Source organism: Artibeus jamaicensis, unplaced genomic scaffold (genome assembly GCF_021234435.1).
Source record: "Artibeus jamaicensis isolate MK-2021 breed Jamaican fruit bat unplaced genomic scaffold, CSHL_Jam_final contig_332, whole genome shotgun sequence".
Lineage (NCBI taxonomy): Eukaryota > Metazoa > Chordata > Mammalia > Chiroptera > Phyllostomidae > Artibeus > Artibeus jamaicensis.
In genome coordinates, this window is record NW_026521788.1 from 35,392,439 (window position 1) to 35,406,383 (window position 13,945).

The 13,945-nt window shown below is 37.2% G+C and overlaps 1 protein-coding gene across 5 annotated transcripts in view; it reads left to right on the plus strand.

The window, feature by feature from the left end:
- Window positions 1–11,941, plus strand: part of CCSER2 (coiled-coil serine rich protein 2) — a 201,959-nt gene extending 190,018 nt beyond the window's left edge. For 3 of the 5 annotated variants that reach the window (XM_053663911.1, XM_053663912.1, XM_037138371.2), the window contains one exon: window positions 9,683–11,941. In XM_053663911.1, the coding sequence (XP_053519886.1) occupies window positions 9,683–10,501 (819 nt within the window). In that variant the 3' untranslated portion in view covers window positions 10,502–11,941. The remainder of the gene's footprint in view (window positions 1–9,682) is intronic. The other 2 variants (XM_053663913.1, XM_053663914.1) reach the window with 1 other exon arrangement.
- Window positions 11,942–13,945: the final 2,004 nt, after the last annotated feature.

Below are 13,945 nucleotides of genomic sequence, written 5' to 3' on the forward strand. Positions count from 1 at the left end.
GCATGATGCATGTCAGTCTGCATGAAATTATAGGCATGTTACAGATGGCACTATATCCATCGTTCTTTTAATCTTTAAAATGTATTTAGTAGTAATAAACTCATATGTACCAAGAAAATAACTTTAAGTAATTCCTGTTTCTATTGTGCAGTAGCATTGTTTCACTTCAGAACATTTGCTGCTTTCTATCTTACACACAAATATTTTTACTCCATCAGGACTTGACGTATCTAGCTGCCATCTTATTGTTGGTGACTGTAGAACAAGAACCCTTACAGAAACTGATATGAGTATTTTTTTCTTATGGTAATGCTAGAAATCTTTGAACTACTAAGCAAAGCTGAAGTTTTTCTTAGTGATGAGTGCTGATTAGCCTTTCCTTGTATTCAGTATATTTTTTCAAGTGGGCCACTTGGGACCACTGTTTCCAAAAAATACTGCTCTACCGTGTGGCTTGCATTTGGTGTTTGGGAATTATCCTGTGTAGGATAGATCAGCTAAGAAGGAAATAGGGTATTATCCATTATCTGAATGTTGGTATTGAGTATATCTGTTGAGGTTTTAAAATAATATCTGGTTATGTTGCATATTCTGAAAGTCACTGTAATTACCCAAGTAGCACAGAATAATAATGTTTTAGCACTGCATTTTAAGTTCTCTGGGTTCAAATTCTAGCTTTGCCCTTTGCTAACGTGTGTGAATTAGACATGTTACTAAGTTTCTTTAACCTCAGTTTCCTTATTTACCGAAAGAACATTACCTTTCACCTAGGGTCTTGTGATATTTAGAGATCATACATACAAAATTAGAGTCTGGCTCTCTATCCTTGGAAGAAAGGAAACCTTGTTCTTAGTCCAGAATATTTCTCAAGTATTTGTAATGTGTCAGGCATTATACTAAGCACTTTGTATGTATATTATCATTTAATATTTACAGTGATTCGAGGTGATGTAGATTACTGTTGTTATTCTCATTTTATAAATTATGGAATTCCAACTTAGAGTAGCAAGATAATTTTACCTGATGTCTCACTGATAGTGATAGACTCAGGACTCAAAACCCAAATTAATCTGACTTGAAGAGCTAAATGATTCCATATTGTGTTGTACTAGCTTCTTCATATAGCCATATGTAAATTCTTTCTGAACTTTAAATAAAAGATTTTATGTATTTATTTTTAGACAGAGGGGAAGGGAGGGAGCAAGAAAGAGAAACATCAATATGTGGTTGCCTCTCTCATGCCTCCTACTGGGGACCTGGCCCACAGCCCAGGAATGTGCCCTGACTGGGGATCGAACCGGCGACCCTTTGGTTCCCACGTCAGTGCTCAATCCATTGAACCATACCAGCCAGGGCTCTTTCTGAACTTTAAAGCGCCTTGCATGTCCTAGCCCAGTACATCTCCAGAGAGGCCCTTATGGAACCTGGACATGGAAGCTTGACTTCTGTGTCATATCACATGGGCCAGCTATGGATTTAAAACATTTAGATGTAACCAACACTACCGAAATATGTATTTGGAGCCCTGAGACCTCTTATTCTGTAGCAACTAGTTTATTATTATACTGCTATAGAATGTGCCTCTTTTTTTTCAAGACCCAGTTACAAAAAGACATGGCCTAAACTCATCATTTTTACACCTAAATTATAGGTAACATTTATTGTGCATATTTGATATGCTAAGAGGTCCTATGATAAGTATTGTACATGAATTATATAAATTATTCATTATATTTAATTATTAGAATTAGAAATGGAAAGTAGCTAAGTGCTTAAAACAATATTTACAACTCATTTTATGCAGAAATACTTAGTTTCCAAGCAAAAAACATTTGTGGTTTAGCTGAGTTCAAGTTAAAAAACATAATCTTTCTTGTTATCCTTCTATACATGAATCATTAAGCTAAGCCCAAATTTATTTAGGGCAAACATTTTTGTTTATAAGATTTTTTTCATCAGTGTTTTTTAAAACTTGTTTTATTTGATTATTAGTGCTGCATCATTGATCTCATAAAGAAGTATCATTTTGATAATTATTACCAAAGTAGTAATTCTGGATTATACCACTCACTAATACTCATTTACTTATTTATTTATTTATTCATTTTTCTAGCAAATGTGCAGTGTGTGTGTGTGTGTGTGTGTGTATTCTCTACTATATGCTAAATACTAGGGAGACCAACTACAGTGATAAAAATGAATAAAACATGGTACATGCCTCTAGGAGCTCAGAGTCTCTTGTTATCTTTGTAAGTAGTAGCTCAAAATAGACATTTAAGATTATCAATGAAGATGCCTACCAATCCCTTGCACAATTAATTACCCAGTGGTGCCTGTCACTGCACTCTTGACTTTGACACTTGTAACTCTTGCATCTGAGAATTAACAGAATAGTGTGAAGTGTATGTATCTAACTAAAGTAAGACTTGAAGTTACTGAGCCCAGTTAGAAGCTCTTAGCTCTTATGTCTGAGGATGGGTCCACATTTTAAAGCTCCAGTAACAAACCCTTTTACACATTGCAAGGGACGAGTAACAAAGTTCCACTTATTTGTAACTACAGCATGAGTTTCCTGAAGCCCCTCCAGTAGTGGGGGTTCCTTTTGCCCTGAGTCAGGGTCTACTGAGGCTATGAAATGAATGAGCAATTTCCCCAGAGGCGTGTGTGTGTGTGTGTGTGTGTGTGTGTGTGTGTGTGTGTGTGTCATTGTCGATACAGGGCAGTGCTTCATCTTGCATCTCCCAAACCAGAAATCTGGAACTTATCTTAAATTCCTCCTGAACAGCCACTTACCTGTTCCACCTTCAAAATCTCTTTCAGTCCTTTCCAGTTTTTCTTTCACTATCCTAATTTTAGACCTTTATGATTTATCATCTGGGCTAGTAGCAATACCATACTACCTGGCTGTTCTGCATACATTCTCAGCCCCCTCCCAACCCCATTACATACCTCAGTGGTTCTACCAGAGACATGATAAAATATAGGTTGGATCATAATGGTTCTGCTGCTTAAAATCCATCAGCTGCACTAGTCAGACGTACTTATTAACCTTCAGGAGCTGATCCTTGCCTCTGCTTCTCACCAGCATTCTGTTTTCCCAGTTCAGTCTAAGAGTTTGAAGTTACTAGAACATACCATGCTCTCTGTTTGCCTCTGTGCTCTACACTGGTTCTCTATACACTGATTACTCCTCCCTTTGTGTCTAGTTGGCAAACCATGCTCATCTTAAAATTCAGTTGAGATGTTGTGATTCTTGGATGCCCTCTATGACTTCCCTAATCAGGAAAATGTTTTCTTTGTTTCTTGTGTTGTTAAACTTGAGACATGGCCTCATCATTTGTTTACCTACCTTCTTCACAAGGCCTCTCAACTAAAGGAATGCATTGTTGGCTCCATGTTTTCCTATACCTAACAGTGCATGACACGTCATTGACATTTTAAAAACATGAATGAATGGTCTTTAATCTTCCTTCCTGTTGACCTTATTATCCATAAAAATATGAGGTCTTTTTATATTTAGAATTCATTCTAAAGATGTCTGAGGGCACAGAAGCAGTAGTGAATGGGATCAAGATGAATTGTCAACATTTTGCCTTTATATTAATACAGTTGAATGTTTAGTATTTGGGGAAATTGTACTGCAAGCAACAAGCTATCAGAATACATCTCCTTTTGGCTTGCTAGATATGAAGAGGCAGCTTGCTGTTCAACTTACCAGTAGGAAATTAATGACAGTCCAGCCCCTGGTGGGTGACCAGCCCTGCACAATCTTCCTCATACCAGGAGCAAGTCATTTCCATGATCCTTGCTATAGTCATATCTTGATCTTTTCAAGAGACTTTTTTAAAATTATTTTTAAATTACAGTTGACATACAATATTATATTAGTTTCAGGTATACAACCCAGTGATTAGACATTTATATAACTTAAGAAGTAATAACCTTGATAAATCTCATACCCATCTGACAACATATGTAGTTATACACAGTTATTACAATATTATCGACTATATTCCCTATGCTGTACTTTACATCCCCATAACTATTCTGTAATTACCAATTTGTACTTTTAAACCCCTTTACCTTTTTCTCCTATTCTCTCCAGCTCCCTTTTATCTGGCAACCATAAAAATATAAGGGACTTTTTTCTTTAATATAGTAGAATTGACTTCCAAACTAGTTTTCAAGGAAACAGTACAGCAATACATTTATTTTAGGGTAGGGAAATTATATCATACCACTTTTAGTAAAAATAAAAATCTATGTTATTTATTCATTATTCAGAATCCACTGATTTAATGTAATCAAGCAATAGTTTAGACTTTTTAAAATATATTTTATTGATTATGCCATTACAGTTGTCCCATTTCCCCCTTCATTCCCCTCCACCCTGTACACCCCGTCCCCCACCATTCCCCCCTTTAGTTTATGTCCATGCGTCACAAGTTCTTTAGCTTCTACATTTCCCATATTATTCTTACCTCCCCCTGTCTATTTTCTACCTACCGTCTATGCTACTTATTCTCTGTACCTTATCCCCCCTTCTCCTTCTCCCACTCCCCTGTCGCTAACCGTCCGTGCGATCTCCATTTCTATGGTTCTGCTCCTGATCTAGCTATCCTCTCAGTTTGCTTTTGTTTTAGGTGTGGTTGTTAATAACTGTGAGTTTGCTGTCTTCTAACTGTTCATATTTTTTATCTTCTTTTTTTTAGGTAAGTCCCTTTAACATTTCATATAATAAGGGCTTGGTGAGGATGAACTCCTTGAACTTGACATTATCTGAGAAGCACTTTATCTGCCCTTCCATTCTAAATGAAAACTTTGCTAGATAGAGTAATCTTGGATGTAGGTCTTTGGATTTTATAACTTGGAATACTTCTTTCCAGCCCCTTCTTGCCTGCAAGGTCTCTTTTGAGAAATCCACTGACAGTCTGATGGGAACTACTTTGTAGGTGATTGTCCCCTTATCTCTTGCTGCTTCTAGGATTCTCTCCTTGATTTTAATCTTGGGTAATGTAATTATGATGTGCCTTGGTGTGTAAGTCTATTTCCATGACCAGATTGGGGAAATTCTCCTTTATTATTTGTTCAAATAAGTTTTCCACTTGTCGCTCTCCCTCTTCCCCTTCTGGTACCCTTATAATTAGGATGTTGGAACATTAAAGATGCCCTGGAGGTTCATAAGCCTCTCCTCATTTTTTTGAATTCTTGTTTCTTCATCCTTTTCTGTGTGGTCATTTTTTTTCCTCTTTCTTGTCTATTCCTTTGATTTGAGTCCCAGTTTCCTTTCCATCACTATTGGTTTCTTGTGCATTTCCCTTCATTTCACTTAGTTTAGCCTTCATATGTTCATCTAATTTGTGACTAAAATCAACCACTTCTGTGAGCATCCTGATCACCTGTGTTTTGAACTGTTCATCTGATAGGTTGGCTGTCTCTTTGTCTCTTAGAAGTATTGGCTCTGGGGTTTTGAGCTGTTCTTCTTCTTGAGCCATAATGTTTTGGTCTGTTTGCACCTGTTAGGTATGAGGGGCGGAGCCTTAAGTGTTCACCAGGGCAGGGCAACCCAAGTTGCTGGGTTGTGATGCTGTATATGGGGGCGGGGTCAGAGAGGGGAAATGGTGCTTGTTCCACACTCTCTCTCAGATTTTGGTCCCCTCTGCTGCTTCCCGAAAGCAAATTGGACCCTTCTGGTGCTGGTTCCCAGATGTGTGGGCTTGTGCACCCTCCAGGACCCTGTGGGTCTCGTCTACGAACTCTCTGTGAGCCTGGGAACCTCTCCCGGCACCTCGACCCCCGAAAGTTCTTCCGGTTGGTGCTTTTAGGCTTTAATTCCAGTCACTGGAGCCCTGGTTTGCACAGTCTGTCTCACTGCTCGCTCCTTTGCCTGGTTTATCTGAGTGTGAATGTGTGACCTTGGTCAGCCAGCTGTCTTGCACTCTCACTGGGTCTGCCTGTTGCCACCCTGCGCCTGGGATCTGCTAACTGCCGCCTGTGCGCCCGGGTCTGTCTGGCCACTTTTTCCTGTGCGACCCCTCTCCGCCACCCGCTGACTCCTCCCCTCTTACCAGTTTGAATGAATGGTTCATTGTTGTCAGACTTCCGTACAGTTCAATATTCCATCTGTTTTGATTGTGTTTTTGTTACTAAACTTTTGTTGTCTTTAAACTTGGTTGTGCGAGGAGGTACAGTGTTTCCACCTATGTCTCCATTTTGGCCAGAAGTCCTAGACTTTTTAAATGTAATTATTCAGTATAACTCCTCAGTTAAAAAACTCAAAATTTTATTTTAAAAAAATCTGTCTTTTTCTAATTCTTTTATATTTGATGTGGAGCTTCCATACATTTAATAAAAGCAACACATCTTTCTATTATTTCCATTTAGTTCTCTGATAAGTAGTCGGCAGGGTAATATAAGCAATCAAAACAGTGCAAATGGATAATTTATCTACAGTTCCCAGTGCCCCTTTTCTGGTGATTTGGTTATCTTAATAAGTTTATTACTTTATCTTAATTAGCAAAGTTATACCTTGCTTTGAGCTGATAGCACATATTTATACCTGCTTTTTCTTACTAGCAATAGACATATTACAGTGAAGTCATTTTTAAATTGTCACTGATATTTTCAAAGGTGTTGGTAGCTTCAAGATTTTTAACTTGAAACTATTGTTTTTGAGGGTGAAAGGGGAAAACATCCCCATTCAGTTAACCATTTCATGCTGGTCCTGTCTCCTCATTGGTTGTTTTTTCTACCTCTATTTGGTAGATTTTAGTTTGAGTATTAGGGCCCTGCTCTATATTTTTACTAGTTTCTGAAGTGTGTATGATCACTTTGGCATGGTCATTTTTTTCAAGGGAATCCCAAGGAGAGTCTTTCAACTTAGTTACACCGTGAATTTAGTACCTTTTCTTCTTCTTCTTTCTTTCTCCTCCCCCCTTCCCTCCCCCCTTTCCTCCTCCTTTCTTCTTTCTTTAAGCACCTTCATTCTTGAAGGACAGTTAATCTCTATGGTGATTTATTATAAAAATGCCCACTGACTTTAAAGTCTAGGATATTTCACTTTAAGTAAAAACTGAGTTGGCTTATTTATTTTAAACATTCTAAAAGAAGAATTTTTTAAAGATATTTTTTAAATACTTTTTAAAAGATTTTATTTATTTATCTTTAGAGAGGAAGGGAAGGAGAGAAGGAGAGAAACATCGATGTGTGGTTGCCTCTTGTGAGTTCCCTGCCGGGAACTGGCCTGCAACCCAGGCATGTGCCTTGACTGGGAATCGAACCTCAATCGTGTGGTTCGCAGGCCTGCCCTCAATCCACTGAGCTATGCCAGCCAGGGCTTTCTAAAATATGAATTTAATGTAACATATTCTGTGTATTAATTTTGAGTAGTCACTGTCTTGGTTTTATTATCTTTTAAATAGCAAGTCAGCCCTGTACCATCATGGCCAAACATCCCTCCAAGAATCAGTGAACTTTGTTCTCAAGAAGTCCCCAGTTACATGCCATGATCTAATCCCTGATTGCTGACCCTGGCAACCATAGTTCAAGTGCTAGTCAAGAAGGTGGGAAAAGTGGCAAACAAACAATGCAGTCAGTATAAAAAAATTCACCCCTTCTGTTGCAGAAATTAGATATACTATGTAGATTTGTTTATGGATTGGCATGGTTTTAAAAAGTTATTTTATTAATTAAAAAAATGGTCCTTTAAGTTCATGTTTCAAAGCCCTGTGCCAAGGTTTTCAATATTTTCAGCCCATATTATTTTACACAAAGTATAAGTGTGTGTGTATGTGTGTATGAGTGTGTTTATACATATATAGCAACCATCCCTGTATCAGGCAGGACATGATCAGTAGGCTCTGCCCCATGTAAACCATTTGAGCCACTGAAAGATGACTTTAAGATTTATATGTCTTTACTGAATGCACAAAAATAATGGAAGTAGCAGGTTTCCTCTGACTTGTATAGAAGAGAACCACACAGTGAGCTCCAGAAATGTGTGTGCAAGGCACATTGGCCTCTGTAAGAACTTTGCTATTGTGGGCTTCTGAGCTTTAGTTCAAGTGACAGGCAATTTCAGATTTGTTTTAATCTCAGCCGTCATTCCAAAGGCTGATCATTTTTAATTTACTAAATGGATATTCACTCTTGGGCAGGGTAAATCTGTTTTCTATATGTTAGCCATAGCAAAACCTTAGGTGATCCCTCATATGGCAGTGAGACAGAATAAATACGCTGTGAAAACATTTTATTCTAAAACCTTTCAACAAGAATATTAAAGGGAGCATTAGCTATGTGTATTGACCCCTTTTTGTTGAACTAGAATTTCATATCAACTGAGAATATAATCTTTAAACCTTATTCTTGATAGAGGTACAGCACCTTGACACTTTTATTTTTTATCGTTTTTAAATTTTACTCGTTTGAATTTATAAACAAATAATTTCAATTATCTTTAATGAGTAAAATGTATTATCTAGATCATGAAGAAAAGTATTGTACAATGTCTCCATAGCATATTCTGACAATTTCATATCCCCTTATTTCTAGGAAGATAGTTTGTTTCATATTTCATTTTCACATCAATTTCACAAGGATGGAAGGCCGTATTTGTGGGACAAGGCGTTTCAAAACTAGGAAAAAGTAAAGAGCATATTTATGAGGGAACAAATGATTCTTTGCAGAGCCATGGTCCTGTCTTATGCCCAGTTAATCAGAGTTAAATACATACTTGATTTCTTCCTTGAGTAAATATTTTCTAGGAGCCCACCATGTGCCATCATCTCTGTAAGGCAAAGACGGGCCGGCCTTTCCCTGGGATCTGAGTGCCATTAGCCATTAGGATAGGTGTTTAAGGTTAATGCCAACATTGTGCCAAGATAAATTGGAAGTGACAAATGCACTCGAGTGTTTTGTATCAAATTTATGTGTGTGTGTGTGTTATGTGATATGCAGGACCTTTGAAACACAGGACCTAGTCTAAATTACTATGGTCAGACCACAGTACCTTCCTTGACCTTCAATAACTTCCTCTGTCACTACTAGTTACTTTCTATTACCCACTTCTAGCTTGTCTATAGTACTTCCCGTTATCCTGAAGTACCTTAGAGTTTTCTGTGTTTATAATCTGTATCAAATGTAAATCCTGTGAGAGAAGAAATTTTTTCTGTGTAGCTCACCAAAGTAACCTCAACACTTTTAAATTACTACTTCCTCTAGTCAAGTGTGGTAAAGTGGTATACAGCTTTTCTTTTTAAAAACATGTTGAAAACTGGTAATATTCTGAAGGTCACAGTTACTGTTTGAATGCTTCTTGGAGATTAAACTAAAGTGCTATGGAAATCTTTCAAATCTTTCTGTCAATCTCTCACATAAAGTTTTACATACTTAATGAATCAGTTAAGTCAGGAAACTTTTCAACAGTAAATAAGTACTTTAAGTTTTTTTCTTTTCTGTTGGATTTTGGATCTTGTTTAGTGTTTACTGCCTGTATCATTTTTGTTGTATTAGCACTCTGTGTCTCATGAATTTAGTTGAATATACAATTCATTTTTTTTAATTTCAAAGAACATATTTCTCATTAAAACATAATAATTACCAACACAACTAATTGGAACTTATATTAATTCTAGTTGGCATTTCTAAAATGAATTGTTGCTAATGTTGTTTTTAATTTTAATAGCCTCAAGTACTACAGCCTTCCAGCAGCCTTCCCAGACCCACAGACCACACCCAGGGAAAACTAATAAAATCGCAACATATCGAGGACCACAGTGAATGCACAGCCCAGGGCATACATCAGAGTATTGCGCATCTGGATGAAAGCTTTACGTATAACTTGCAACAAGAAAGCAACTGTGGTGTGGAAGACCGGCCTTTTTCCTCAAGCCTGCAATTCACTAAGGATGCGGCTAAGAGTATATCTTCAGAAGCAAACTTGAACACGACCATGGATGCTCAAGAGCCTTACCATTTGGCAAATGATCAAATTAATGACTTGCAGACTGTACCCACTTCTCCTCAAACACTTAGCCAGTCAAGTGCAGTAGACCAGGCTAAGAGAGTTGGAAGAGATCAGTTTTCATTGGAGGACTACACATGTCAGCCCAAATCCTCGCAGCTTTTTAAGCCATCCATCTTAAATTCTTTGGTACCTCCTTCAGTTGCTGAATCATCTTCAAGTAGGACTCCCACTTACAAGAATTCACCAATAATCGCACCATGTAATTCAGCAAAACTTAAGCTAACATCTAGTCAAACAAATCTTGCAAATAATCTAAGTGTAAAAGCATCTAAGCTCCGCCCTCCTTCTAGCTCTTTCAAACAAAAACAAATAAGCAGCCCCCGACCAGAGGCTCAAAACTTTCAGGCCAAGACAAGCATCCCGAGGCCACTAACAAAAAGAAAAGAGATCATGCAGAATCCGAATGGCAATTTGAATTCTGGGGATTGTTTGGCCTCTAATCGGTATTCTCGTCTTCCTAAACCAAAGATACATTAAGTACCTAGCCATCAGTTGCCAGTTTGTTGTTTTAAAAAACAATCTGTTCTGTAATAGCTTTACATGCAGTTTGCTGCCATGATGGAGCTTGCAAAATCTCAAAAATTAAAACGTGGATCCTTCTAGTTTGGGCTTTTCCATTTTATATTCTGGTTGAAGCACCTAGCATTTGAGTATTATTTGTCTCAGGTAAACACAAAGTTTGCTTACCCATCTCAGAAGCCTACAGACAGTTCTAATCATGTTGTCCATACCTTTGCACATCAGAAAATCCATAATATTTCACCTAGCAGGCAAGAAATGTGCTTTGCTTATTTAGTCCTTTTAAGGTCTGCATTAATTGTGGTTCTCAAATCCTTTTTTTCACTTGTCCCTCTTCTGAATATAGTAGTATTTTAAATAAAGATTTGGTGATAATAGAAGATGGTAGTCTGTAAGCAAAGTTCTGGCCAGTGGTTTGTATATTTAAAAGGTCTATGCAAAAGCTCTGTGATAAGTAAAGGAGATCAGGCCTTTAATGGGAAGTCTGTGTAAGTTTTATTTTCCCTCGGATCAGCAAACTACTCTCAGTGTTTATTTACCAAATACCCCAGGCTAAAATGTTTCATATTATATATAAACCATTTATATATTACTTAAACATTTTGTTGTATACACACATCATTGTGTTTGTTTTGGGTACTGGATAAATTTTGGAAAGCTTGAGATATATCTTGAAACCTGCACATAAAGGTATATTCATTTACAACGTGTTGGTGCTAGAGTTTTGCTGGTAATTCAGTTTTAAGCCCTATACACTTATGGATCCATGATAGGTGTTCTAGAGTTCCATCGCATATATATTGTCCTTATTGTAATGTGTATATTTATTTACTTTTCACTATCTGAAGACTGAAATAATGGACTTGAAATGTTTGCACAAAACTTTGAGGGACTATAAATATCCCATAAATAGGGATTTAAGATTCTTTTCTTCAGCAAAACAAGTTAAAATATTCTGACAGTAATTATAAAGAAGTAAGACTGTCTTGAGAAAGATAGGATTCACAGTACTTTGGTTTTGCTAAGTTTTCCAGACTTCCCTTTTATGTTGGTATATGTTTGAATGACAGTTTTCTTGAAAAGTAGACTTTAGAAACAAAATAGAATTATAGAGGGAAATTATGTTTCATTAAAAGATATTTCAATGGCAATATGCTTATGTAATATGCTAGGAAGGTAGCGGTGGAACCCCCAAGGGACCAGATAAACTAATCTAATCACACTGTGGGCCGTGCTTCAGATGGCTCGGTAAATTTGCCCTCTTGTTCTCTCAAATCATGTCCTCTTTAGGTCATTTGCCTGTTTCTTTCTCCTTTAATTAGAATTATAGTCTTTCAAAGAGATATGTTTTTACAGTGTAAATTTTTGTTGTGATCAGCTGACCTTAAAAATGTATCAACAAAACTTTTCATATACTTCGAATTCATATACTTGGAAGTCACTCAAATTTGTACGGATTCCTTTTAAAAAATGTACATTGGTGAAATTGTGTGCCCCCTTTTTAGAAAAATAACAGCATGTATTTTGCTGCACAGGTGGCAAACACAAGGCCTGTGGGCCGAATCCTGTTCTCCACCTTGTCTTTACCCTGTGGCAGCGCTGAGCTCTCACTTAACTGTTAAGGAGCAGTTACATTTTTGCAGTCCTAAAGTTACATTCACCCGTCTGAAGGCAACCAGGAGGCTGATGTGCCCCGCCCCCCGTGGAAATGAGTTTGACACCCGTTTTACTTTAAAGTTCGAGAGGTGATTGCTACCATTTAGATGCAGTCTTCCCTTACCATTAGAGTGAATTCGCTATTCACTGGTTACAAACCATTCTTGGATTTGGTAACAGGAGAGCATCATATTCTCGTTCAACAAGACTTCTTCAGGAGAAGCACACTAGTTCAGAAAGTTTGTCACATTGTCCAGATATTGTTAGTATAAAGTGACTAGACATGCCAGCAAAACTCTTTGTTTGTTCATAGAAATGACCAGTGATGGCTGCAGCTCTAAGTGGGTACATGTGGCCCTTCATTTTGAAGGAGAAAGAAAACTTTTATTTTGCAAATGGTATACTATCACCCTATATTTCTTTAAGGTAAAACATCAACTGGTGAATTAGGAGGGTTTTGGTTAATTTAGAAGTTGCAGGGATCTTTGGAAAAGACAATACTGGGAAACTAGAAGACAACAGGAAAAGAGGAAGACCAGCTATGAGATGGATCGACTCGGTAAAGTAAGTGATAGGCATGAGTTGGCAGGAGCTGAGCAGGGCTGGTGAGGACAGGATGTTGTGGACGTCATTCATTCAAAGGGTTGCCAGGAGGTGGAGCCAACTTCACAGCTTGTAACACTCACACACATAGACTCTTGTGTACAATTACTTACAAGTAAGCCTTTATCTTTAAGGGAAAGTTTTAGTTTTTTACATCATTTTTAACCCCCTAGTCTGAGGGAGATGTCTTTGTCTATTACATAAAAATAGTGACTTCTGCAATTCGTTTATTCCGATATTTTTCTTCTCTTTCTTTCTCCCTGATGAATTTGAATCAACCCCTCAGTTCAAACTCTGTACCTTTGTTGAGCCTTAATCTTAACAGAAGGCTGATTAAGGATATATATATATATATATATATATATATATATATATATATTTAAGAGGAAAAAATTAGGATGCTTGCACAAAACAATAAAGTATTTGCCTGCAGTTTTCTTTCAATACTGCAAGAGTATTATGTTAGGCTGCTCCTTAGTAACCATGAACTCAGAAATGAGGTGAGGATGTAGCTCACCTTAATCTCTGTTTAGTACTTCTGTAAATCAGCTCTGTCAAAATCCCCTCCACAAGCACTCAGATCACTTTTCTTAGTTCTTGTGTTTTCAGTGAAGATGGTTGCAGTATATGAATTCCAAGTCCTGAGGAAATTTTCTGGGGATTGGTTAAGTTTCACATTTGTGAAAGAGAAACACTCATGTAGATAGAATTATACATTTGGCTGTTAATGGGATGACTAGCAAATTCTTTTAAGGAAAGCTTGGTCTAGGCCCCAAGGAGTTTATCAGTACAGATGCAGATGCTTTTAATGCATTAAAGGATTCCATCATTTAGATGGCTAATCATTTAGAATGTTTATAATAAGGACTGAGACCCTCTAAGCATTTTTCTTTGGAATTCTCATTTTAATTTGTGCAATATTATCAGGCATATGGACTACTACTCATTGTATTTATATAGATATTTAGGGAATCTACTAAGTATTTTAACAAGTAAAAACCTGAATATGAAAGAAAATATCAGATTTGCACTTTAAATGAGCTTAATTGCTGGGAACTGTGCCTGAAATATTGAAATGCTTCCTGTTGGGTGTGGCTTTTTTGTTGAAATAAATTTCTTATTGTTGCTATTTGAAGTATAGCC